Genomic DNA, 25,302 nt, shown 5'->3' with positions numbered 1-25,302 from the left:
CCATATTAAAATATGTACTTCCCATTTTGTTGTTGTTGCATTTTGGTTTATTTACTCCTTTTATCCTACTAAGAAAAGGAAACATAAACTCACATTTTGTACTTGTTCTGGAAGATGGAGCCCATTCCTTTTTCCCATTTTAATTGATTTTTCCAAGTATCGTCTGGCTTCAGGCTTTATCTTCCCCAGATCACAGGTTTCCTAAAATTAGTGAGTGTGACAACCATTCTGTTACTACAGTGTCTGGGTAAATGATAAACTACAAGGCCAAAGCACATGCATTCGCCATCTCTGTTGAGCTATGAAACACATAGGTGGCTATGAGGCAGGCCCTTTTGAAGACTTAATTTCTTTTATGCTTTAGTGAACCTCTGCTCATTAAACACAGAAAAATTGAATAAATAAAAAGATAACCAGAATTGCCTTGTGTTGCATCAGAATCAAGAGGGCCTGTACCAATTGAAAGTGTGATAATAGAAACATTTGCATAATCTCATTCTGAGCACTATGACCCAGTGGTCTTTTCTCACAAAACATACTCCTTATCACAAATCATCTGGACTTAGTTTTCTGTCATTTGCTAACCTGGTTCCACTTGAGAGGCAGGCATAACAATAAAGGGCAAATTCTGCACACATGGAGAGTGGGACTCTTCTGCCAACGTATCAAAAAAGGGAAGCTGGATAAAAACCTCAGCAAAAGGCTTCCAACACTTTAAAAATGGCTCACTGTCCCTTGGCAAGAGAGGTCAGGGGACTGCAGCACGCTGCGTACGAACATTTATCCGCGGAAAATGAGCCGGCACTGCACACAGAGGAGGAGCACTGGACGGGACGTTTCAACCTGCATGTGGCAACACAAATGCCACTCACTCAAAAGAATGAAGGAGGGCCCTGGAGGAACATTAAAAATTCCCCTGGCCACAGCCAGATATAAAAACACCAGATGTTTCTTCAAAACAGGTGCCAAATATACATGGCACATCTGGAAGGCTGGCCAGTTTGTGGTCCCTGGGAGGAAATGGACTCCAGACAGAGGAGTAATAGATTCAGTTTGGTTGCAAGCCAAGGAGGGACTTGCCTCTACAGCTTTAGAGACCTGCCATTGGTTGCACTCTCTCTGCATGAAAGACCTGGGCTGTGTATCCCTGAGCTTTGTATTTTCCCAACTAATTAGATCTCTAAAAGAATTACTTAGATCTTAGCTTTAGAGCCTGTGTTTTAGATTGTCGGCACAGGCTCTTGCTGCCAATAATTCTGTAATTTTAAACATCTTGTTACAGCAGGTAAATACAGTTGTACTCTAAATGTGTATTATTTAACACAAGAATCTGTATCTCACCATGCCTACCAATAAAAATTTTATGTCACGGTAGCAAAGCACTTGTGCATCTATTACTCACAGTTTCCTCTGCCTTTATTCTCAGTGGAGGCAGAGAACAACAATTAGACTGATTTTTCCAAAATAACTTCCTTTTATGTCCTTGGGGCATTCCTGAGCATGCTGGCATGACTGGAGTTGGAACCCTCCCTAGCTGGTATTGGCACACACCGGGATCTCAGCAGCAGGTGTCTGCAAAGCGCGGAAACGCAGAACAGCCAGGGAGGTAAACTGGGCTATAGCTGGTTTCCTCAGGGACGGCCAGCAGTTCACATCAGTGTTCGTGAGGATGTGACGGATAGCCTGAGTTGATGATGGCTGGCTTTAACGGTGCCAGGAAGGCTGCTGGGCATGGTGGCGGGAGTTTCTAGATAGTACATCACTACAAGTTGTAAGGTTGGGGAGAACCTAGGCAGTAGCTCTGCGTAGTGAGGGGAGAGGGAAGAAAACCCCTGGTGAGAAGGGCCTGGGCGAGTGCGCAGGTGGAGCTCCAGAGCAGAGAGCCTTTCCAGCAGGGCAGGGAGCCAAGACAGAAGCCAGGCACACAGCTGGACAGCAGTGTGGGTGTTTGGGTTCCCAGGGTTCACTGGGTCACATTTTGCCCCGAGGTTAGGACAGAGGCTCATCACAAGTCACACCAGCTAACGTTAGCAGAATTACTCTGCACTCAGGATGGGCTCTCACCCTAAGTGGGCCTGGACCTGCCAGGCCTGGGTTGCCGCCCTGAAAGCCTGGAAGTGTACGAGGGGGAAACCCCGCAAAAAACTGGAATTATCTTCTGGAGAGCGGGTCCCTTGTAGTACAGGCTTCCCCGGCTAGGTGAGTGTTCTAGAAACCCATCTGTATCAGTGTACCAGCTGGTGTTATTGAAAGAGGCTGCATTTGGCCTCAGCGAAATTTTTTTTGGAGACTCAATGCATCTGCCCATTTCATGACAGGTGATTGATGAGCCCCCTGCCTACATGACACTGAGTGTTCAGCAGTTTTTGACCAAAAAAGGTATGACCCCCATGCCCCATCATCCCTATTCACCCGATCTTGCCCTGAGCAACTTTTTTTTTTTCTGGACGAAGAAAGTCCTTGAAGGGAAATGTTTTGCTCATGAGGAAGAGGTGAAACAAAAAACAGCAGAGGCACTAAAAGGCATCAAAAGGCATCAAGGAGTTCAAAACTGTTTGAAGCAGTGGAAAAAACCATATCAATAGGTATATTGCATCAAAGGGAGAGTACTTTGAAGGTGACTGAAGTTTAATCATGTAAGAATAAATACACAATTTTTTATAAATAAATTTCAGGGTTTTTTTAGGGTCCCCCTTTATACTCAGCATAGTAAACTCCAAATTCATGGTCTAGGTTAGGTAAAACCTCTTACTCTCCAAATACATAATGCAAGTATAAACAGGTAGAGAATGTTCTGAGAAAAATCAGCCCTGAATTAGGTCTAATTAAAATATGACTAATCATCTGTTACCAAAATATGTGACTTACCACAAAAATGACACTTAACAAAAATCTGACTCAATTATAACCAGACACGCATTGCCAGTCCAACTCTGAGGCTGAGAAATCTCCAGAGATCTCTGGTAGTAGTAAGGTACTTCTAAAATGTGCTTCTGAAGCACATTCCTGTCCCAGAGTGGATGAGGATAATATTCTCCCTTATACGTGCCAGGCAAGGTCAGAATCACTGCCCAAGGATTTTCTAAGAGGGAATCAGTCAACACTTCTAGATGGCTCTGTTGTAGCTGCACCTTCCTTCCTGAACAAGAAGTTAATCCCCTTGTATATGAACCAGGTGTCGGGCCTTTTGGGGTGAGGTTTCTCCTTTGTAGGAGTAGGGGTAGGTGGGGGGGAGGCTAAAGGTCTCTGAAGTAATTTTCAAGTTTATATAATCTGACAGCAGAGCTCTTTTTAAATCTCTGTGGTGACAAGATTTAGTTTCCTCCTAACTCCCTCCTGTAACAAAGAGCTTCTATGGAAAAGTGTGAATGTGCGTGTGTGTGCACACACACACATATTTATATGTATGTTTGCATCTTGTATACTCATTTTACAGGCTGAGTGTGAATGAGTCTCCTAAGATCACATAGCTTTTTAGTGGTAAAAATGGGGGTAGAAATAAATTCTTTAAACTCTTAGTTTAGTACTTTGCCCAATATGCCATACAACTACACTGCCATCCTTAATTCATAATTCTTTAGAATTTCATAATAAAAAGCAAAAAATTTTCTTAATTTCCCTGAAATTAAGAAAATCCTCCCCATCTCCTGTCCCTTTTCTTGTCCTTTTCTTCTCAAGATAGTCGCACATCTAGTTTCTAAAATATGTAAATGAAAAATTATTTTAGTGGGATTTTCTATATTGCATATACAAAGCAGAAATTACAATGCTGTTAAAAGAACTCTGGGGATTAAGCTAGTGTATTCCTCTGAATACCATTTAGAGAAATGAATTCATAAACTTCAAATATGCTAAAGACATATAAGACAACAGAGTATGATAATACAGATACTATGATGGCAAAAGCTTACACAGAGGTATAACTTTAATTAAATGTGTTATATTTGTAGGTTTTTCTCCTGTGTGTGTTTTTTTCCTTTAATCAGCACATTCACTGTTAGGTTTCTATCCCACTACTGTGACAAGGACATTCCTGGGCAACTGCCTGCATTCAGGATGGCGGCCGGCTGAGAGGCCTGCTTGCGGACTGCTAACTCAGCGCGCCGTGACACGGTTCGCTGCCTCTGTGTGGGCCACGGCAGCACGAGGACCCGGCAGTGCAGAACCACACTGCGTGACCAGTTCACATCCAGCCAGCATACGCTAGCTGAGCTCCTAGGCACGCCAGGCACCAGGGAGATGAAGATGAATAATCTTGAGGTGCTCTAAATCATAGGAAGGAAAAAAAGATACATTAGCAAGTAATGTCTATCATGTAGCGAATGAAATGAGAGGTAGGTAATTGGGAAGCAAAAAAAGACAGGTGCCTTCTAATGAAGAAACTAAGGCAAGGTTGTTGATGCTTTATAGGGGATCCCTAGGCTTTTAAGAGCTTGAAAAAGGCACAAGTTTCAGTGGTACTAACTATAACCAATGACTAGACTCAATACATTTCAAAATCCAGAAGGTCTGATAAAGTAAAGGGAATTATCAAAACCATACTCAACTTTGGACATAGTTTTCTTCCTTTTCCCCCCTTCCTCCTTCCTCCTTCCCTCTTTCTCTCCTTCTCTCCTTCTCTCTCTCTCCTGTGTTTCTGCCATGGTTTTAAGGCACAGGCTCTTGTATTTAATTTTGGCACTAGGTCTCTATAACTGTTCGAGTACACAATATTTAATTCCACGATCTATTCATTTACATTGTAACATTAAAACTCTCCTGTTTAAATCACTAACTGGCTAAGATGAATTGGCAAGACCAGAGCAACCCACAGCTCTAAAGAAAACATAAATAATATTACAATAGATAGCTGTATTTCCTGACTTAGCTTGCATAATTCAGACTTTATTTCACTGAAGACTCCCTCTTCTGTAGTTATTACTTAGCAGGCCACTGGAATAAAATATTCTGTGCCTGGACTGCTTTAACATGAAGACACTACATTTTTCTTATCAATATGGCTGGAAAGGGTGTCTGTAAAACCTTTTTTGATCTTTGCTGGCTTTTCAGCCAACAGTTGAGAAATCTTTGTCAGGACTGGAGAATGAGTTTTGTCATTTATTGAAGTGTTCAATTATAGCATAGAACTGATACTAATAGTTCTAGATTTAAAAAAACACTGCCCAAATAAATATACCTATTTGTCAATGAAGGTATTTAAAGGTAACTAAATTCACCAAATAAGCTCCAGTGCATAAACAAATATGACAGTTATTTTTTATTAGTCTGATGTAGCCTTAACAGATATTGTAAAATCTCCTAAAAATGTTCACACAATATTCTACATGGATGAGGGTAATTATTCCATTGGAAAAAGGAAAAATTATGAGACCAAACCTGAAACTACTATAAATTATTATAATAAAACCTTGAAATGAATCAGCCCAGACAAGTAGACAAATCTGATGAATGCACTGTTTATCTGGTCTCTATGCTGTGCTAGTCTACTGTCTAGTCCACTATACAGGCAGCAATTTGTTCTCAGAGTTGGTGGGATCAGTCCACAATGTATACAAAATTTAAAAGTATAATAAAGAAATCTAAAGTGACAAACCTCCCATATCTTGATAACATTCACAAAAATCAGAGAAGGTGGAACAGTAACAAAAACATTAAACATTAGACTCAATTGGAAATAACTTTAAAATTTTTTCTCAATTATAGTTGGCATAAAATATTATATTAGTTTTGGGTATACAGCACAGTGACTTGACATTTATATTTCTTATAATGTGATCACCATGCCAAGACTAGTAGCTATCTGTCTGTATGGTTCCATTTATATGAAATATCCAGAATAGGCAAACCCACAGAGCCAGAGAGCAGACTGGCAGTGGCTGGGGCTGGGGGAGGAGAAACAGGGAGTAACTGAGCTGCTCAATAGACATGGGTTGAAATACGTTTTTGAGGCTAGAAAATCCCAAATGAGAACTTAGGAGTCAGGATGAAAACAGAGTTAAAGAAAATTAGAAATTCTGAGGAAAGTTTTAAAACATACATGTATTACATAGATAGAATGGAAATTAGATTATAAAGACTTTAAAGGCCATACTTTGAATCCCATAAAATAACAACTGGGGTCAAAAAGAATAAAACTAATTTAAAAAAATCATAAAGTTCCTATAATTTGTTGTTTTTATAGTGCCAAAGATGAACAATTCCGAACCACAGAGACGATTATAGAGCATAGGGTGAAAAATGCTTGTCTGATATGAGGGAATAGACAGCATATATTCTTATATGTCTAAATTAAGTCTTGATTACATTTTTTTATAGTGAGCTACAAATAAAACATTTGAAATACTGCTTTTTTATTTCAACTGTCATAACTTGTTAAAAGGAACAAAATTGTTGAGATTTTTGTATAAAGAAACATGTAAAATTAAACAAAAATGCCTAGGATTATAACACATCGGATGTTTTCCAAACAAATAGCTCGACTGTCATAAAAATAAAAATTCAAAGCAAAGATAAGCTAAAAATGCTAGAAAGAGACCAACACTCAAGTCAGACCCACCTACAACATTCATTGTCTGTGATTTCTGTGCAAGTCCTCAAAAGTGTGAAGAACGGCTATGGTGTGCAGTGGCAGCAAGTCATCGGTATCATTGCCAAGACCACATGATATTTACAGATAAACAACTCAATTCCGCTTGCTTCTAGTTGATTTGATCTAATGTAAATCTTGCCATATTTTGAAAACTCAAAGAGGTTTCTACATTGAACCATCAAGTTCACGATGGCTAAGCAGCCTTAGATTTATAGACATACAGTCTTTCATACCTGGTCTTTAATCTTAAGTGAATACAATTAGCAGCTAAACAAACCTAAGTGGTATAATATAACATTATATAACACTGTGCTATGCCTATTGTTATAATAATTAGAAACAAAAAAGCATCAAGTATTTTTTATTGCTGGCCAAAGGTTTTTAGTTTTTTATTGTAGTTTTTTTTTAAAGGGATTCATACTATCATTTACCTGTAAATGAACAATTCTCAGGAATATATCTTCTCGCATGCTCATCTCAATATCAAAGCGAGAAAGTCTTTTGTCCGCTTCTGTACTTGCTGCCCGTACTTCTTTGTCAGAGGAGACATGCTGGGGAAAGTCTAGCATGGTTCGTTCCACTGTTGACAGAGGAGAAAACTGTAATAACTCACCAAGTCAGTAGTAAGAAAAAATACCTCCTATCTAGATGAATGATTATCCTGATAAAAGTTTTTCATTTTATACTTTCAATAAATGTTCCTAAGGCTATTAAAAAATAGCATTTTATGCAGGTTTTGGCTGTCCTGGTGGCATCATTAGGAACAATAAGGGTGTGCAGTGAGCATTTACTGACATGCTTTGGCTATAGTTTACAAACTGGGAATATAGAAAGATAAAAGCATAGTTCTTATACTGAGGAATTTTATAATCTGGGGAGTCAGGGTGGGAACAGTGCATAAAAAAATAAAGAACATAAAGAGCAGAGCAGGTTAGTTGTCAAATGAATGGGTTAGTAATCGAAAGGCAGCAACGCTGAGGTCTGGGCACTGTGCAGTGCCTCATGGGGAAGGCTGGACCTAGGATGGTGGGGCAAAAGGAAGCGCTCAACCGAGGATTGGAGAAGTGGAGAGCGCGGGCCTGGGCAAGGGCAGAGACACAGGAAGTTTAAAAAACAAGCATACCAATTCAGTAGGATGGCTTTTATTTAGAATAGGAGGTTTTTGCCTTTACCATATACTTCTTAAAGACTTTAATCTATGTTATAGACCCTTCCCCAATGTAAACATTCATACAAACATAAAGAGTTCCAAACAGTTTCAGAAGATTCTCAGGAAATTCAGTAGACACATCCAGTAAAGAGCTGAAATGTTGAGGTTATTCCTGTTAAAAGGTAGTGCTAATGTAGTTTACTCTAATTTTCACATATTAAACTTGGTTCTTGGGTTCTTCATATTTTTGTATTTTGACTTTAATTGTGCAAAAATCTGATGTCAATGAAATTACCTACACTATAGAAACAAATGAGTATGATTTAAAGTGATGGTTGTGGTTATGCTGTGAGAATGAATATACTATTATTTTACCTATAGTACTTTTAAAGGTATTGTAAATAGGTAAAGTTTATACATGTGATATATAGTAAACACTACAGCTATCCTTTACATACAAGAGATCGTACGTTAAACGAGCTACCTCACTTTTATCAGTCCTCTTAAAACATAGTTATAAGTCGAAATGTAAAAAAATTGCCACAAATATCTGAACAAATTCATAACATGTTTAAAAAAAATCAAATTAGAGCCCTGACTGGTGAGGTGCAGTGGACTGAGTGGCGGCCTGTGAACCAAAGGGTTGGCAGTTTGATTCCCAGTCAGGGCACATGCCTGGGTTGCAGGCCAGGTTCCCAGTGCAGGGAACACAAGAGGCAACCACACATTGATGTTTCTTTCCTTCTCTTTCTCCCTCCTTTCCCGTTTCTCCAAAAATAAATACATAATATCTTTAAAAAAATCAAATTAGGTAACTCTGTAAGGATTTGATTTAGTATATAATTTTATGTCCCTTAATAAAAAATAAAACACTGAATTTTTAATATCTACAGCACTTGTTTAAGTGATATAATTAACTATATAGTTATAATTTGTTTATTTTTTTTAAATGAGCTCAAAAAGATTATTAAGTAGGACAAAACTGCTCAGGAACTTAAATGAGCAGCATAAAATACAAGAACCTAAAATTGGGAACACATTCTTAAACAAACAACAATATTGGAAGCCATTTCTTTCCTTACTTTGCCACAAAGACCTGGAACCAGACTTACACTCTAGCTGCCAAACTGTAAACAATACTGATGTCCAGTACCTGACACTAGACAAGTGGGGTTTAACAGCTCTTGCTGGAGGCAGAATCAACTCTGAGAATGTAGACAGGTAAGAGAAAGTAAGTCTTTAAAAATCTATTCTTAGGATGATGAACCCAGGAAGATAAATTTAGAGGAGAGTAAGAACAAACATCATAAAAGTATATTTAAAAGACGTATTATTGGGGAAAAAGATAATTCTTTAAAACAATATTTTATTTGTTTTTCTCCCTCTGATTTTTATATTGGTAAATGTATGAGTCACCAGGCCGGCACAGCATTGGGGCCATAAGTGACTGAAGAAGCGGTGTCTGAACCAGGGGCTGCCCATGTGTGGGTGGGAGATGCACAGGAAATCACTCACTGGGACAGCTCTGCTGAATGGGGGCCGGCCCCATCCCTTTCGATTTGATGAATGAGGCCAATTAGGGCCTTTTTATTAGGAGTTTAAAGTCAGGACTGGTAGCATGATTTAGCGGCCATTTATGAGAGTGATGCAGTTGGTAGTCGAGTCAGAGACTGAAACGGAAGAGGTCAGAGAAAGCAGCCAAGTCCCCATTATGGAAGGAGATAGGGTAGGGAATTCTTGGCACTGAGGGGTCAGAGAGGGCAAATCGATGACCAGGTCACTAGGGCACTGGTGGATTCTGGACAATTTTCCAAATTCCAGAAGACATACTCACTTAATGATATGTAGTTTGACAGATACAATATGTTCTTATAAAGCCTGGATACACAGCCAAAGTTGTTTAGTCATAAATGTCCTACAAAATACATCCAGTTCATAGAGGTACCTGTGCAAATCTTCATTTTTTAAAACTCAAAGAATCTAATACTCATATAATGAAAAATAATATATTTTAAGTGTAAGAAAAATGGAAAATAGAGAAAAGCACAAAGGGAAAAAAAAATCAACTGTAAACCCACCATCCAAATATTAACCGCTATTAATATTTGTGAATCAGATTATTAAAATTTTCTTCTGGTTTTCCTTCTATGTCCTTTATTTCTATGTCATTAAATGCCATTTCTAACATGATTTTAATGGCTGTACAGTATTATAGAGAGGGAATGTATCATAATTTATTTAGTCATTCTATTAGTTGACACTTACGGGTTGTTTCCAAGCTTTTGCTTACGATAAGAGTACTTGTTTATACATAAATTTGTACATGATTTTCCTGTACCTGATTGTTTCCTTAGATTAAATGCATAGATGTGGAATTCCTAGACCAGCATTTGAACTTCTTAAAAGTTTTGGTATATATTGTCAATGCTCCCCAGAAAGCAGTTGTAGTGAGAATGTACACCTTTGTCAACATAATATAAAATTTTAATCTTAGTTAATTTAATTCCAAGCAATTAATTAATCATTACATAAAAATCAATGTCTTGTAAAACTGGAAGACGGACTGCCAACACAAAAAACATAAAATGCTTCATGATACCCATATAATGAAATATTGATGTGCTTTTGCATCCTACTCACCTATGTACTTCACCTCCACATCTGCCAGTGCTTGCAAACAGTTCTCATAAGTTACTTCCCCAAGGTCAAGTGTTCCAATAGCATCGTACACCTGTTTGGTCTGCGCGATGAGCTCGTCTGTTCTTGTTTTAATTTGCTCTGGTGAAAGATCCCATCTTAACACATTTCTGCCGGCTGCAGTATAGGAAGACACGGCCCGAAGAGGAGACATCACTTCTCTTCCTAAAGTCATTCTGAATACAATTCTGCAACCACCAACTCTAAAGAGAATCAGAAAAAGAAGAAAAATTAGGCGTTTTTATTTGGTCTAACATCAATATACAAGTGGGTATTATCTAATTAAATTAAAAAGAACTTTTTAATAAAATTGAGCAAATTTCTTGCAGGTGAGCACGTATGCACAAAACTCAACACTCCTGTAAAAGTGTCGATGTAGGAGTCTGCCTCAGGGGTCCAAAAGCTCTCCTGACAGGACCTGCCAACCATTTCTGGGCAATAATGTTGGTGTTATTTGAGGTGGCGGGAAAAATGCCTGCCTTCCAATGTGTCGGGGTGAGCTGCTGAGCAAGCCAAGGAGAGGCTGGATGATTCAGCGAGAAATGCGGGATTCTTGGTTAAACTGAAGACTTCATTTAGGAACCAAAAATCCTAACAAATCCCTTGGACCTTGAGCCACATATTTTTTCCTTAAAAGTATGCATTTTTTTTCCAGCAGAATTTTCTTGAGGGTTATGTTATTGAGGAATGAACCGAGATGGATATGTGGAACTTATTTACTGGCATACTGCACTAGAAACCTGAAGACCTGCAGAAGATTCAAAACCAACTCGTTAGAACTTTTTCTTAAAAGAGTGGGAAATTATCAAAATGCACATGAATCAAATTTAATATTCTGTATAATGGGTGGATAGGCTGTCCATTGTACCATTTCTTCCTTTGAATTCCCAGGTGTGGTTTGGTATTGCAAGAACTCTATAGTATTAACAAATTTAATAAAAAGTAAATATATGAAAAAAACTCAATGCTGCTGTATTTTTCTCTTTTTAAAAAGATTTTATTTATTTGAGGGGAGGGAGACAGAGGGAGAGAAACATCAATGTGTGGTTGTCTCTCACGTGCCCCCTGCTGGGGACCTGGCCTGCAACCCAGGCATGTGCCCTGTCTGGGAATCGAACTGGCAACCCTTTGGTTCACAGGCCGGCACTCAGTCCACTGAACCACACCAGTCAGGGCAGTTTTTCTTGAATAGTTATAGATTTTAAAAAGTTTGTATTTTCCAAACATTAAATTATTTTTGTAATTAAGTCATATAAAAATGAAGATACGTGTCAAAAACATAATAATTGTCCTTTACAAATTAAACAAGTAATTTTTATTTAAATGATTTTCCTGTGCTGATGTCTACCTGCTATGTCTGCAGACTCAAAATTTTGGGGATTCAACAAGAAAATATTTAAAAATTTTCTTTTTATGTTGAACACCAATTTTTTTTTTACCAAAATTTCACATAAATCAAGATGGAAGTTTAAATTTAAGACTTGGAATATAAATTCTGCTATAGCTATGATATTATTCTAAAAGAAAAAATTAAGAATAATGATACCAGTCCTCCAATCCCTTAAACACTTAAATTAATAATTGATGCCATGTGTGCACCTATTCACAGATGTGTGTGTTTGTGTGTACAGATCACTTTAGAGCTTATAAATAAAAATATTATAATTAATAGTGTACATTTATTGTGTGTTTAGGCACTGTACTAAGTGCTTTCCATTTATTAACTCAATTCTAACAAAACTCCATGAAGCAGATACTATGGTTATTCTTCTATTACCAAAGAGGAAACTAAAACATGGAAGTTAAGTAACTTGCCCAAGGTTGCACGTGGCGGGAGCTAGGATTAAAAGCCAGGTGTATAAATCCAGATCCCACCCTCTTAACCATTATGCTACTAAACTCCAGTCCTATTATTTTACAAGACCCTAAAACAACCTTATAAGGTAGGTAAGACATTCCCTTTTAAGAGATGATCCAACTGAGGCACAGAGAAGCAAAGTGACTTGTTTAAGGTCATTTGCTCAGCAAATACCCTGTATTTATGAGCAGGTACTGTGTCTGGTAACTGTGACAGTTACCAAGAATAAAAAGGCAAATCGACTGGGACCAGGCTATTACAGTAGAGAAGACAAATTGATAAACAGGCAATTATATATCTTGAGATGAGGGCTATGATAGGGGTTGGCAGAGGGAACTCTGAAAGACCACACAAGGAACTCTTCTAGGAAGATTTTCTATCAGGAGAAATGAGCAAAGATCTGGTCAATGTGCTATCCAAAGGCCAAAGGCTAAGGAGAGAGAAGTCTGGAGAGATAAGTAGGAAGTACTGAACGCAGAGTCTTGGGAATCAGTAAAAAGTTCAACCTTATTTTGAAGGCAACAAGAGCCACTGAAGTGTTTTAATCAGATGAGAGATGAAATAAAATGTGAATTTTAGAGAAATCATTCAAATCATAATGAGTTGAAAGGTTTGAAAGAGAAATCATTCTAGAGGGGAGCTATTAACTGTATTTGGAGCATAAGATTATGGTACACTGAGCTAGAAAATGGAGGAAACTGGAGTAATTTAAAAGATATTCAGGGTGCAGGACCGGTACTGAACTGATGTCTGGGTGAGGTGAGAGAGTCCCAGAGGATGTCCGGATTTCTGTCTTGAAAATGGATTGACAGATGATGGGGGCCATACTAAAAAGGGGACCTGAGAAAGGGGAAGAGGAAGCTCCTTATGGGGAAAAAAGAGAAATTCAGCTTTGGACATGTCAAGTGGTTGTGGCACATGTAAGCGGAATTCATTAACGTTAAGCGGTCATTGAAGTTAGAGGGGTGGTTGAACTGGCCCAAGGAGTTTGAGTGAGAACAGAACAACTGAGCTCTAACTGTAGTTTGATCATTGAGGCAGAAGGACAACCGAGCCAGGCCGGGTCTAGGAAGTTGTGAAAATTAAGCACTGAAAAAAGGCAACGGGTGAATAACAGCACCAAATGTACACATAAAGAAAGATGGAAGAGCATCTGTTGAATTTGGCAACAGGAATGTCATTGATGACTTTGGCAAGAGCAGCATCATTGGGGTGGTAGGGGTGGAAATCAGCCTACTATGACTGAGGGGTACAAAGACGGTGAAGAGCAGGAGAGAGTACACCTGCTCTTCATGAAATAAGCACCATGAATGGAAAAATAAAGGAAGGAAACCAGATATTTACTGACATCACTGAGCTCCTACCCTAGATCAAACTAATCCTGAAGCCTGACCCATAGCTAGACTTTCCAGTTATGTGAGTCTACTGTTTAAGTCAGTCTGAATGTGGTTTTGTTATTTGCCTCATACTGGACCCTGACTGATAAAGGAACGAGCACAGTAGAAAGCATAAAGGTCAGAATACAAGAAATGACGAGTGACTAGAAGGTCTCAAAAGGTTGATGATGGCCTAAAACAAAAGGGACGTGAGGTTCAATGTGGAGAGTTGGCTGAAAATTTCCAAAATAATTATTCCCACAATTCCTCATAGATACCTAGATTTAAGGCCTTGAAGGAATCAGCCATGACCATGATTGGCTACGCCTCCAAGGAAGTTCTAGTACAAGTGACCGTGCTGGTCACAGGGTTACTGAGGCAATGAATAGCAAGTGGACGACTAATGACTAAAACTTAGGGCCTCTGTCTCTTAATGCCTTGCTCTTTTCCCCACTCCTCTTAGTACAAACCAATCATTGTAACAGTGGGAAACTGTAACCCACCCCATCATTCTTCTGTGAGTTTCTGTAAGTGCTGACTCTGACTAAAAGGTGATTTGTAGATGAACAGCATTTTGTAAGAGACTCCTTGGAACTAAGTTCAAAAGATACAGACTCCAACCTTCGAGCATCCCAGCTCCGGGAGATTCGCTGACCTTCAACTACAGATCCAGGATGACGTGAAGCCAGGATGATTAAACTAGGATGATGGACACCAGACCATCACAGTTGGAATGGACTGTGCTCGTCTGCACGTAGAGAATTTTTCAACCCTCTCCTTTGATCCCTTTGTTCTGTTTCCCCTCGCCCTCCTTATAAAAACCTCTGCCTCCACTGAAAGTTGGGGATGGGCTTTGAGACATGAGTTCCCCATCTTCCACGTGGCTGGCATCTAAAAATAAACCACTTTCCTTTACATCAGCACTTGCCTCTTGAGTATTGGCCTCCATAGCAGCAGGCAGCCAGACCTGCTTTTGGTTACCTTATTATGGACACGTTTTCTTTATTATTGAACAGCTTTAAAAGAAAATTACTCCAAACATTTCACTGATAAGATGACCTCCACTGGTTTTCATTTATTTCCTAACATTCATCAAGAGGTTGAGCGTTTGGTCACAGCATAATCTGATTTTAACTCAGTTAAACTGATCGAGATGTCAGCGCTTCTGCCATGGCTCTACAGATACAGCCATGATGCCTGCAGCTTCTATCGCAATGAATAAAAAGCTACCCCTTCCTTAAAGTAATATTATTCCCCAAATGTAGAAGGGGTAAAAAGAAAGAAACAGAAGCTAGAAGTCATGATTTCATGGGCCAACAGAACACATTAAATTTTTTATATTATACCTTTGTCTTAATTTTTCAGGATTTATAATTTTTGTTACCAAAGGGATGGAGATAGAAGGATCCCCTTACACTTCTAACTAAAACATATTGATCTACTGAGAATTTTTCTATATGCATTGTCTCTGCTTTTCCTCTTCCATCATTATTTTGCTGAGCATCCCTCCTCCTCCTCCTCTGTTACAATTTCAAGGCCATTCAATGATTTGAATGCTGGTACATTTCTCTCACCTTCCTCTTCAGCGTCTCAGTACCTGGGTGGGAAACCAGTGAGTGCACTGGTAGTCATTCTAGCAACTGAGCTTGTACCCTTGAGAATCTGGTGAGGATTTTTTTAATTGACTTTTTTTGCAACTGAGAGCTACAAAAGTTGAAAGCAGGCAGCAGTGTGATCCTGTCTTTCTCTACAGGAGTTATTGTGTACATTTGAAAGTTAAAATCTAGATTAAATCTGAGATTTTTATGTCTAATTAAACACTAGGTTTTTTTTTTCCCCCTACAAACTTCTAGGCTCTTTATTATTTCTCAACCATGCATTCTTCATTGTCTCCCCTGTCTTTAAAGTACTTTCTACAAGCAACTCTATGAAATTTCTAACTAAACAATAATACAGAGTACTATACTGGAACTGACAGGAAGGTGTGTTTCTTAGGTTGTAGTCTCCTGTGTCCAATAAATAAATGAAGTACTTAGGCAAAGAAAGCAAGTGGCACAGATTTTGGCCGAGATCACGAGGTTGGACAGTTTCATTTCGACAAACGAGCATGCCACAGCTATTTTCGGTTGATTGTTGTCTTAAAATTTTTGCAAAACATTTTACGGAATGTACTTTCAGAAACGTTCTGACTTACTGGCTTCATTTTCCTTTTGAAGCATAACCTCCACTTCCTCCCATCAAGACTCCTTTGACCCTTCCAGTGCTACCAGATCTGAGCTCCTAACACCATTGGTCTGTGCCGTTCGTATTACACATTTAAATCACTGTCCTTCACCTGTTTGATAGGTTTGTCTTGTATTCTACATCACACTAGGACTTTCTCCAGCATAATATCTATTATACCTTTTTTTGTCATACCCCAACCTGAACTCACTGCACACTGTAGAGCACAGAGTAAGTAGATGCTCATTGTATATCTGAAATAAGATGGGACTGATATGGCTAAAACATTAAAGCAACACCATCTTCTTTCATCATCACAGGTAAATATCCACGCAAGGAAGTGTGTTTTATCAGAGCCCGGACTGGAAACTCCATTATGTAAAATGTCAGAACTTCTGTTTCCCCACAATTTACATTTTATCCAGGTTCTCATCCTTTCCCTGCAGTGTTACTGTGTTGCAGCACATGGTTTGCATGGCATTTCCTGACATTTGCCCCAATTCTTCAATGCACTTGGCAAATATGCCTAGTATTTACTTTGGAATTAATATTTCTTTACAAGCTGCTATCGAGGGCTGCATTTCATTAATTCCCCCAAAACTGTAATTCCTGTATGTTTATTTTAATTATTTCTCTTGCTCCCTTTCATCAGAACCATCGCGTTCTAATCTTGAGTCCCACTGTTCATAAAGTTGCTTTTCACAGTCCGGGATGTAACTAAGTCACCCTTCTCCTTACAATGTATCAGGCCAGAGCACAAGGCCAGGCCCCTTTCATCAGAGCAGAGAGGCCCCTTCGTCTCTGTATTTCACCAATGCCAAAGCCCAGCCATGCACCTCTCCCAGGCTTACCTGTTCCTTTAGGCACTTAGCCCACTTCTACCTTGAAGCCTTTGGCTAAGTAGCTCTTTATCCATTACACCTGTGCTGTTCAATCGAGTAGCCACATGTGGCTATTTATATTTAAATTAATTAAGAGTAAATAAACTAAAAAATTCAGTTCCTCAGCTGCACTAGGCACGTTTCAAATGCTCAGCAGCGCTCAGCAGCCACCTGGTCAGGGAGGACTGCGCAGCACAGATAAGGCTTTCGTCCAGCAGGAAGTTTGAGAGAGAGCACTGCCGCAGGCTGCCTCACTGCAGGGACGAGATGTGCCCCTGTGCCCACCCATGGGTGTCCTTTGTCTTTTCCACTCTTAAAGCTGTTCCCTGGAGTCTTTTATGGAGGGGAGAAAGAACAGAAAGCAGGAAAGGAGAAGTTCCTGAGTAGTTCCTATGGGTCAGGCAGTGTAAAAATGCTCATTGCTCATTTAATCCTAATGACACAGAGCCACGTATGACTAAGCACTCCTTTCAAGAGCCACAGTGTTGTGGAAAACTCTTTAGTCCTTTCTACAAGGAACAGGGCTAAAAGTACTAACAATATGACTAATAGAAGGAGCTCTTCTACCAGACTGTTTAAATCTCACCAATCTTTATTTTTATAATGGAGAGTTAATCTTATTTATTAGCTGTGCTAACCAACTTACACAATTTTACCTAAAGGTTCCTGGTCCCAGACCCTCTACACATCAAACATTTGTGAACTTACTGTTTTGCCTCTGCTGTGAGTATGCATTCGCGTTTCACATTCCTGCCACTGGCCCGACAGGGGAACCTCTCCCATACTCTTAGGCTCTTTGCAGACAGTCAGCTTCCTTAATCTTCAACCTCTTCCCAGAGCACTGTCTTTCCTCCTTCACATGAATTGAAACCTAGATCCACGCAGAACCCATCACCTCCCTCATCAGATATGCCTATTTCCTCAAGCTCCTCGTGCTCCTGGGCCTTGTGGTAGGACTTTCTCCTCGATCCCCATTGCAGAGTCTAAACCGTGACTGCACCACAACTCCAGTGCTCTGAAGCTGCTGCCTCCTGCTGCGTCACTCACTACTATCAGCTGAGCTCTCTGCCACTCCCTCACATTTATCAAAGAAGTGGCTCTAGAGCAGGCCTTTCCCAACTTGGAAAGCTCCAAAAATCAGCCTGGGGAGGCTCTGTAAGGGCAGATGGATGAGCTACGCCACTCCTTTAACATCAGTTTCTTGACCTACTTCACTCCAAGAACCTTCCTCTTTATTCTTTTTATCACCACTGGGAGATGCTCCTCAGAGACGATAAATTCTGATATTCCATTCTCTGGCCACGACCTTCTGTCTTCTCAGCTTCCCCTTCTCTACACCTGTGATTCCTATTTTTCTAGCTCCTTTAGACCTTCAGCCCTCCGATGCCCCTGTCTCCTCACTCTACCAGGCTTCTTCGGCCGCTCTGCTTAGATCTGGGCAGTTCCTACACTTCTGAGAGCCCCACTTTGGCTCTCTTGCCGCTGCACTCCTCTCAAGTGGGCTAAGAGGAGGTGCTCGTGCGGAGCCTACATCCACACCCCATCTCCACCACACAGCTAGGCTCTGAGTGCTCAGGGCTCCTAAGTTCTTGTTCAAGTGGCTCCCAGAGCCTATGTGGGCCTCTTCCTTGGGTCAGTCCCCCCAAGAGCGATGTTCATCATTGCTGTTTACACTGTTTGGACTGAGGGATAGTCCTTAGGAGGGGGAGTGTGGTTAGGACTTAAGAACTTGCGTGCTTAAGTTTATCTAAATAAAACAAAAACTTCCTTGCTCCTGGGTCCCTCATTAGAAACCACCTCTATTTCTCCCCTTCCCTTCAGCCCCACGGTTTTTCAGAGCAGTCAGGCCAGCCTTGCCATGTCCTCATCTCTCTTTTACTCCCCAACCTACTTCAGCCTGGGTCCTGGCCTCACGAAGGAATGAAACTGCCCTCAGCAGCATCCCTAATGTTTTTACTAAATCCAGCTGACACTCTTCAGGACTAGCCTAAATTAACCTTTTGTGATATTTGACAGTGTTGTCAGTCCTTCTTTTTTTTCACTCCCTCTTTTTGGGAACTTTTCCCTTTCTTAGCATGCGTGATAATGATTATTTTCTTCATCCTATGTCTATGGCTGTGTGTTCACAATTTCCATTGCCTGCTCTCTTTTTATCCCCTTCCTTAGGAGCCCTTGGAGTTTCTCAGGACTCAGTTCTGTACTCTCTTTTCTTCTCTTCATTTTGTGCACTCTTCCTAGGGTATTCGGGTTCACTTGTGTGTGTGCACATGCTACCCATAGCTAAAGGCTTCCAAATCTGTATCACTAGCCCAAATCCCCTGAGTGGTAGGCCCCTATATTTAAAACCTAGTGGATAGGCCACCTGGATGTCAACAGTCACCTCAAATCCAGGACACCTAAAATTAAACTGATCATTTCCGTACTCCTCAGAACCAAGCCTGCCCTCTTCCTGTATCCCTTATCTCAGCAAGGATCACCAGTGTGCATTCGGTTGCTCAAGTCAAAAACCCAGGAGGCTTTCTGGATGCCTTTCATTCTATTCTCTAGATAGCTTGCAGAGTAATCTTTCTAAAATGTACTTCTGATCGCGGCACACCCCTTCAGGGGCATGGTCCAGGATCAAGTTCCGTCTCCGCTGACGTCAGGATCGAGTTCAAGCTACTTAACATACAAGTTAACATACTTTACATCCTTCTGGATCGGGCCCTATATTTCTGGCTGTCTCAGTGCCGCCCCTTTGCCCCCAAAAGGGTGCTCAAGGCACAGTGAACTACTTTCACATCCCCCTGCAATTTTTAAACTCTCTCGAAACTTCTGCAGTGTTTTTCCCTTTGCCTAGAACACCTTTCATCTCCCTCACCCACAGAACAATATTCACCTCTTACTTATCTTCCAGATCTTGGCTCAGATTTTATTTTCTCCAGGAAGCATTCTTTAACTACCTCCAGCTGGTTCAGGAATTCTTCCTCTACTCTGCTCTTTCACGTACACCAACCAAAGCACTGATCATACTGAAGATATTCACCTATTTATTTGGCTGTGTCTCCAGTAGACCTCAAGCAGAGACTGGGTTTTAGTCATATTTGTAGACCCTTAACCTAAAAGTTATGGTACATATATATTTTAACTATGACAAGTTTACCTGAAAATTCCACTTAAGGCTATTTGTTTAATACTTTTCTTCTATTATTTTCATGCCTGCTATACAAGTAGTTCCAACAGAGAACATCCGTGGAACATTACATAAAGCCCTAACCTGCAATTAGGGAGGATGATGCAGACTGGATATAATGGCATATATTGGACACTCAAGCATCCTGAATGTTGCTAATAATTTTTCTTCTAAATGGACTGCTGCTTTGGGAAATCAGGTTCGGAAATAGTACTCAACAGTTATTGAACCTTTCAGCTTGGATATTTACAACCCTCTAACAATAATAAACACCTGGTATTTGAGTTGGTGTTCCAGACCACCTTTTCATTTAACAGTCTTTTAAAAAAAGATTTTATTTATTTATTTTTAGAGAGAGGGGAAGGGAGGAAGAAAGAGAGGGACAGAAACACTGATCAGTTGCCTCTCGTATGTACCCCGAGCACCCCCAGCTGGGGAACTGAACTCACAACCCAGGCATATGGCCTGACCAGGAACTGAAACTGGCAACTTTCGGCTTTGCAGGATGACGCCCAAACAACTGATCCCCATGGGTCAGGGCTCATTTAACAATCTTTTAATTTGGTTCACGATCAAACTGTTATATGAACAGAATGTTCTATAGTTAAATGACTTAGAATAGATCAGCTTTTACCAATTAACCAAAATTGTTACTTTTGATGTTCTTTAATTGAGTTAATGTCCAGACAGATCATTTCAGTTTGGTTTCTGAGTTTATAGGAAATGTAATTATGTATAGATGTATTTATATCTCTATCCATTCCCATTTCTTTCTCTTAGTTTTCAAGAAAGATGTGCTGGAAGCAACCTGAGTGTCCATTGATAGATGACTAGATAAAGAAGATGTGATACATATATACAAATATTACTCAGCCATAAAAAAGAATGAAAATCTTGCCATTTGCAAAAACACAGATGAACCTAGAGGGTGTTATGCTAAGTGAAGTAAGTCAGACAGAGCAAGACAAATACCATATGATTTCACTTACATGTGGAATCTAAAAAATAAAATAAATGAACAAGCAAAACTGAAACAAACGCATAGATACAGAAAACAAACTAATGGTTTTCAGATGGGAGAGGGTTAGGGGACTAGGTGGAAAAGGTGAAGGGATTAAGAAGTACAAATTGGCAGTTATAAAAGCAGGCACGGGGATATAAAATACAGCACAGGGAATATAGTCATTAATATTGTAATAACTATGTATGGTGCCCACTGGGTGTTAGACTTATTGTGGGGGGGAGGGGGTGGATCTGGGGGAATCACTTCATAAGTTATATAATTAAATGTCTAACCACCATGCTGTATACTTGAAACTAATATAATATTGAATGTCAACTGTAATGAAAAATTTTTTTTTAAATTCAGAAAAAGAAAGATGTGTCCCCCAAACTATGGTCTTTTAGCTTCTGCAAACTGCACATTTCCCACTTACTGCCTCCATTTCCTTGCCTATCATTAATTCTTCCATATTATTCTACTAAAAGTACTCTAGCAAAGACCATATTTCCTCCTTTCTAGTCTTCTTCTAGTGCTTCCCTACTTCTTCTCAGTGTCTTTTGCAAGCTTCTCTCCCTGTACCCATTCAAACAAGTTGGGTCTCCAGGACTCCATCCAGATCCCTGGCTGAAGCTCCAGACCCGCAGACATCTCAAGTGCAACCTGTTCAAACTTGATCTTTCTCACAAATTCCCAGTCTCAGTTTACTGCTCTTCATCTAGAATCCCAAGATAGAAACTTGTCATACATATGAGTGACTAGTATCCTCATCACCCCTAATATTTAGTGAGCCTGTTACTATGCCAGGCATTATACCAAGGATTTACATACATTTTCTTAATTTGTTTTGTTATTTAACAAGCTAAGAGGTGGGAATTATTAACCCAATTTTACCGGGCACAGAGAACTAAAGTAGCTTACTCATTAAGGTCACACAGAAAATGTGGAACTGGGATTTAAACTCAGGCCTGACTACAGAATCCATTTTCTTAACTACTTATACTCATGGGGCGACTGCATTCTCAAAAAGGAAATCATCAGCTTTCTCACCAGCGCACCTCCCTGATCTTCCACCTCGCCTGCAATGGGGAGAAACGGAGGGAAATACTGCAGTTGGAGACTGCACATCAACACGGCTTGTCTGGTTTGTTATCTCTACCGCTCCCTGGAGAACTGCCGCCAAGGGCTGCGAAGGAGTGCCCCATGTTAGCTTTCATCCAGCTCTTTTTGAAAAACAGGCCATGTAGGCCTGGGCTGCTTTTAGTCACCCATTTCCAAAGAGTAAAACAACTCAAACTGGGACAACCTGATAGCTAGCCTTTGCACTAAGAACCCTTTCATTAACTGTTCTCAGGTAAGCAATAAACTATGTGAAAAGGTGCACTCCTAGGGAGTTGCAAGGCCCTCTTAAAGTACCCAGGCAAACAAATAAACTGTATTTCTTATAGATAAGGTTCAGCGGAGGCATTCTAAGAAAAGTTTATATACAACAGCCCTGGCTGGTGTAGCTCAGTGGACTGAGTGCCAGCATGCAAACCAAAGGGTTGCTGGTTCGATTCCCAGTCAGGGTACAAGCCTGTGTTGCCAGCCGGGTCCCTGGTGGGGGTGCTCGAGAGGCAACCTCACATTGATGTTTCTCTCCCTCTCTTTCTCTCTCTGTTCCCCTTTCTCTAAAACTGAATAAAATCTTTAAAAAAAGCTTTCTATACAATAAATGTTAGTTCTTTATTCCCTGGCGATTCCTCAGATAAGAGATAACTGACTTGTTACCATCATCTGTGATTATGCCTACAATACAGATTATATTGCCAAAAAAAAAAAAAAAAAGGCTCATTATAAACGTACTTCCCATGAAGCAAATAAGTTGAGCCTGCTATTCCTTCAGTAAATATTTACTGAGATTACAGAGATAAAAAAGACATACTTTTTGGCCCCAGGGGCTGTCTATAAGAAGAGAAGAAGAGACATAGAGACAGATTAGAATATCAGGCAGCAAACTCTATATGAATAAAGTGATATGGAATCTAGAGGATGGAGAAAGTAATACTGTCTTGGGGTGGGGGTGGTTTCTACATTTCCCAGTCTACACACATACAACCTTAGAACTTGGTTCTCCTCTTTTCTACCCTTTGTATAAAGTATTTTATTATTATTAATAGTAGTACTAGTGATTGGTAAACAGCTGATAGAATTGATCTAGACTATAACACTTTTATATTATTTCAACTAGGATTTGTGAGGGTCTTCTAAGTGTATTTCATGGAATGTTACTTACATTAGCTACTTCTAAATTCTTTTAGTTCAATGTTTTAGTGTCTGTATGTCAATTGCTTACTTGCTCTATATACTCTGTATTAAACATTTTTTTAAAATAAATGATACTCCTCCAGAAGACTGTTAGGTCTGTATTTTTCTTAATTCATAAGGAAAATAGCATAAGTTTATAAATTTAGATCCTATATTGTACCTGGTACTCAGTAAATATTTGCTGAATGAATTAAAATCTGAAAGCCAGCCATCAATTGGTTGGAGATGTACTAGGAAGGCTGAGGGATCTGCTCCCCCAGGTCAGGGGGAAAATGAAGGAGACATTCTCCTTTTAATTCTACTTAAGAACACAGTCCATGTCTCAGCCATCTTTGTATTTCTTGGCAAATGGGGAAGAATGTGTTAGTGCATAGTATATATGTTCTAACTGCTGAATCAACGAGTATGAAAAATCTGAACTACTCTGCCCTAGAATGACAATTAAATTCAGCTCAAGACGCCAAATAACTAAGGTGATAAAGTAATCAAGAGAAGGTGATAAGGCAATAAAGCTGGTGAAGAAAAGTAATTAAGTGAGTGATATGTCATAAAAATACTTTGAGTCATGGATAAATTATCTACAGAACATGCCAGTACACTTAGAGAACAAAGTACTACAATTCGACTGCTCCTGCTTCCACCTGCTGGTATAGGAAAGTAATTTTTTAGATTGGGCAGAAAATGTTTAGCTGTTTTAGGAAAAAATCTTTTTGAAAACACTGAACTTTCAAAATGCTCTTGCTGATGTAACAGGGTACACTTCCCATAAACAGTTCCTCATGAAAAATGTACACCATGAACCCAGCTACAAATATTTGGAGTACAGAACAGAACTAACACAGACACATTCCAGCAGCCTTTATTCTGAGCAGTCTCCAGTGTCTGATGAAGCCAAAAGCATTCTCCATTTTCTTTCATTGCACAATCCCTGTTTTTGTCCCCCAAAAAGTAGCATTTAAATTTGATGACTAAAATGACTATTGCAACTGTAATAGTCCTAAAGCTTAGTCTTATATAGTAAAAAATATACTATTTATATTAGAAATAGTGCTACATACAACCTCTGTTTTATACAACTTCTATCAGTAAAGTTTAAAAGTAGAACCAATTATATTATACAAAGCCTCTCTTGGGTTGAATAATGATTTACTTTCAACTCTTTCTTAAAATGTTAGCAATTCATTAAAAAAGAGAGAAAACAATTTTATTTTAGAATGTAATGGAAGTAAGTTCTTGTTTTGAAATTTCATTATAATTAATTAAAAAGGGACTCTTAAAAGTTACCTTTTCTAAGACATAGGAATAAAAATAAAAAATGATAGAAACTGCTAAAGGTCATATGAAGAACTGGCTGACATTAGAAATATAGTATTTCTACTTGATGAAGAAAACGTTTTAGAAAGTTTATATTACAAGGTTCTAAAGAATGAAACAAAAAAGCTCAGGTTCTGAAAAATAAAGAAACAGAATAGCCTAACTGATTTTCACCTAATTCTGTATATAGAACAAGTGGCTTAATCATTACATGTTTTAAATAAATTTACTATAAATGAACATGGAAAGATTTCTCTTCTTACATCCTTTAGCTGGCTTAAGTAAACCCACCAGAGACCACAGAGCATCAAAAATCAAGTACTATGTCACAAATGAAATCAAGACTTCCTTAATAATTCATTAGTAAGGGGCCTACCCACATACATGAAAAACCACAATTCAAAAAAGACATTCCACTTTTACTTTTCTCTAAAAGGCTGAATAAATTGCTTCTGGCAGATTTGATTGGTGTTTGGGGTATACTTTTCAGAACTGAAATCCTTAGCAAATTACTCATGAGACAGACATCTCTCCTCAGTATATTATTCAATACTTAGGCTTTTTTTTTTTTTTTTGAGGGGGGTTCATTACTACGCGGATACTTTGTTGAGTGAATGATGACGCCTAAATCCTCCTCCTAGGCCTAGCTAATTACCAGTTTGCTTAAAAAAAAAAGTACTGGTTCAGATGCACTGACCACCAAACTACACTGCCTTATATAGAGTGAAGGCTCAA

The 25,302-nt window shown here is 39.3% G+C and overlaps 1 protein-coding gene across 2 annotated transcripts in view; it reads right to left on the bottom strand.

Annotated features, from left to right (window-relative positions):
• NLN (neurolysin) overlaps nt 1-25,302 on the bottom strand; it is a 73,214-nt gene that overhangs the window by 37,840 nt on the left and 10,072 nt on the right. The window contains exons 2-4 of one of the 2 annotated variants that reach the window (XM_054578425.1): nt 10,380-10,639; nt 7,021-7,169; nt 94-201 (exon numbers count right to left, since the gene is read on the bottom strand). In XM_054578425.1, the coding sequence (XP_054434400.1) occupies nt 94-201; nt 7,021-7,169; nt 10,380-10,639 (517 nt within the window). Of the gene's footprint in view, nt 1-93; nt 202-7,020; nt 7,170-10,379; nt 10,641-25,302 lie in introns of both variants that reach the window. The other variant, XM_054578426.1, reaches the window with a different exon arrangement.

Source organism: Pteronotus mesoamericanus, unplaced genomic scaffold (genome assembly GCF_021234165.1).
Source record: "Pteronotus mesoamericanus isolate MK-2021 breed Mesoamerican mustached bat unplaced genomic scaffold, CSHL_Meso_final contig_50, whole genome shotgun sequence".
NCBI lineage: Eukaryota > Metazoa > Chordata > Mammalia > Chiroptera > Mormoopidae > Pteronotus > Pteronotus mesoamericanus.
This window is presented reverse-complemented; position numbering and strand designations above follow the sequence as displayed.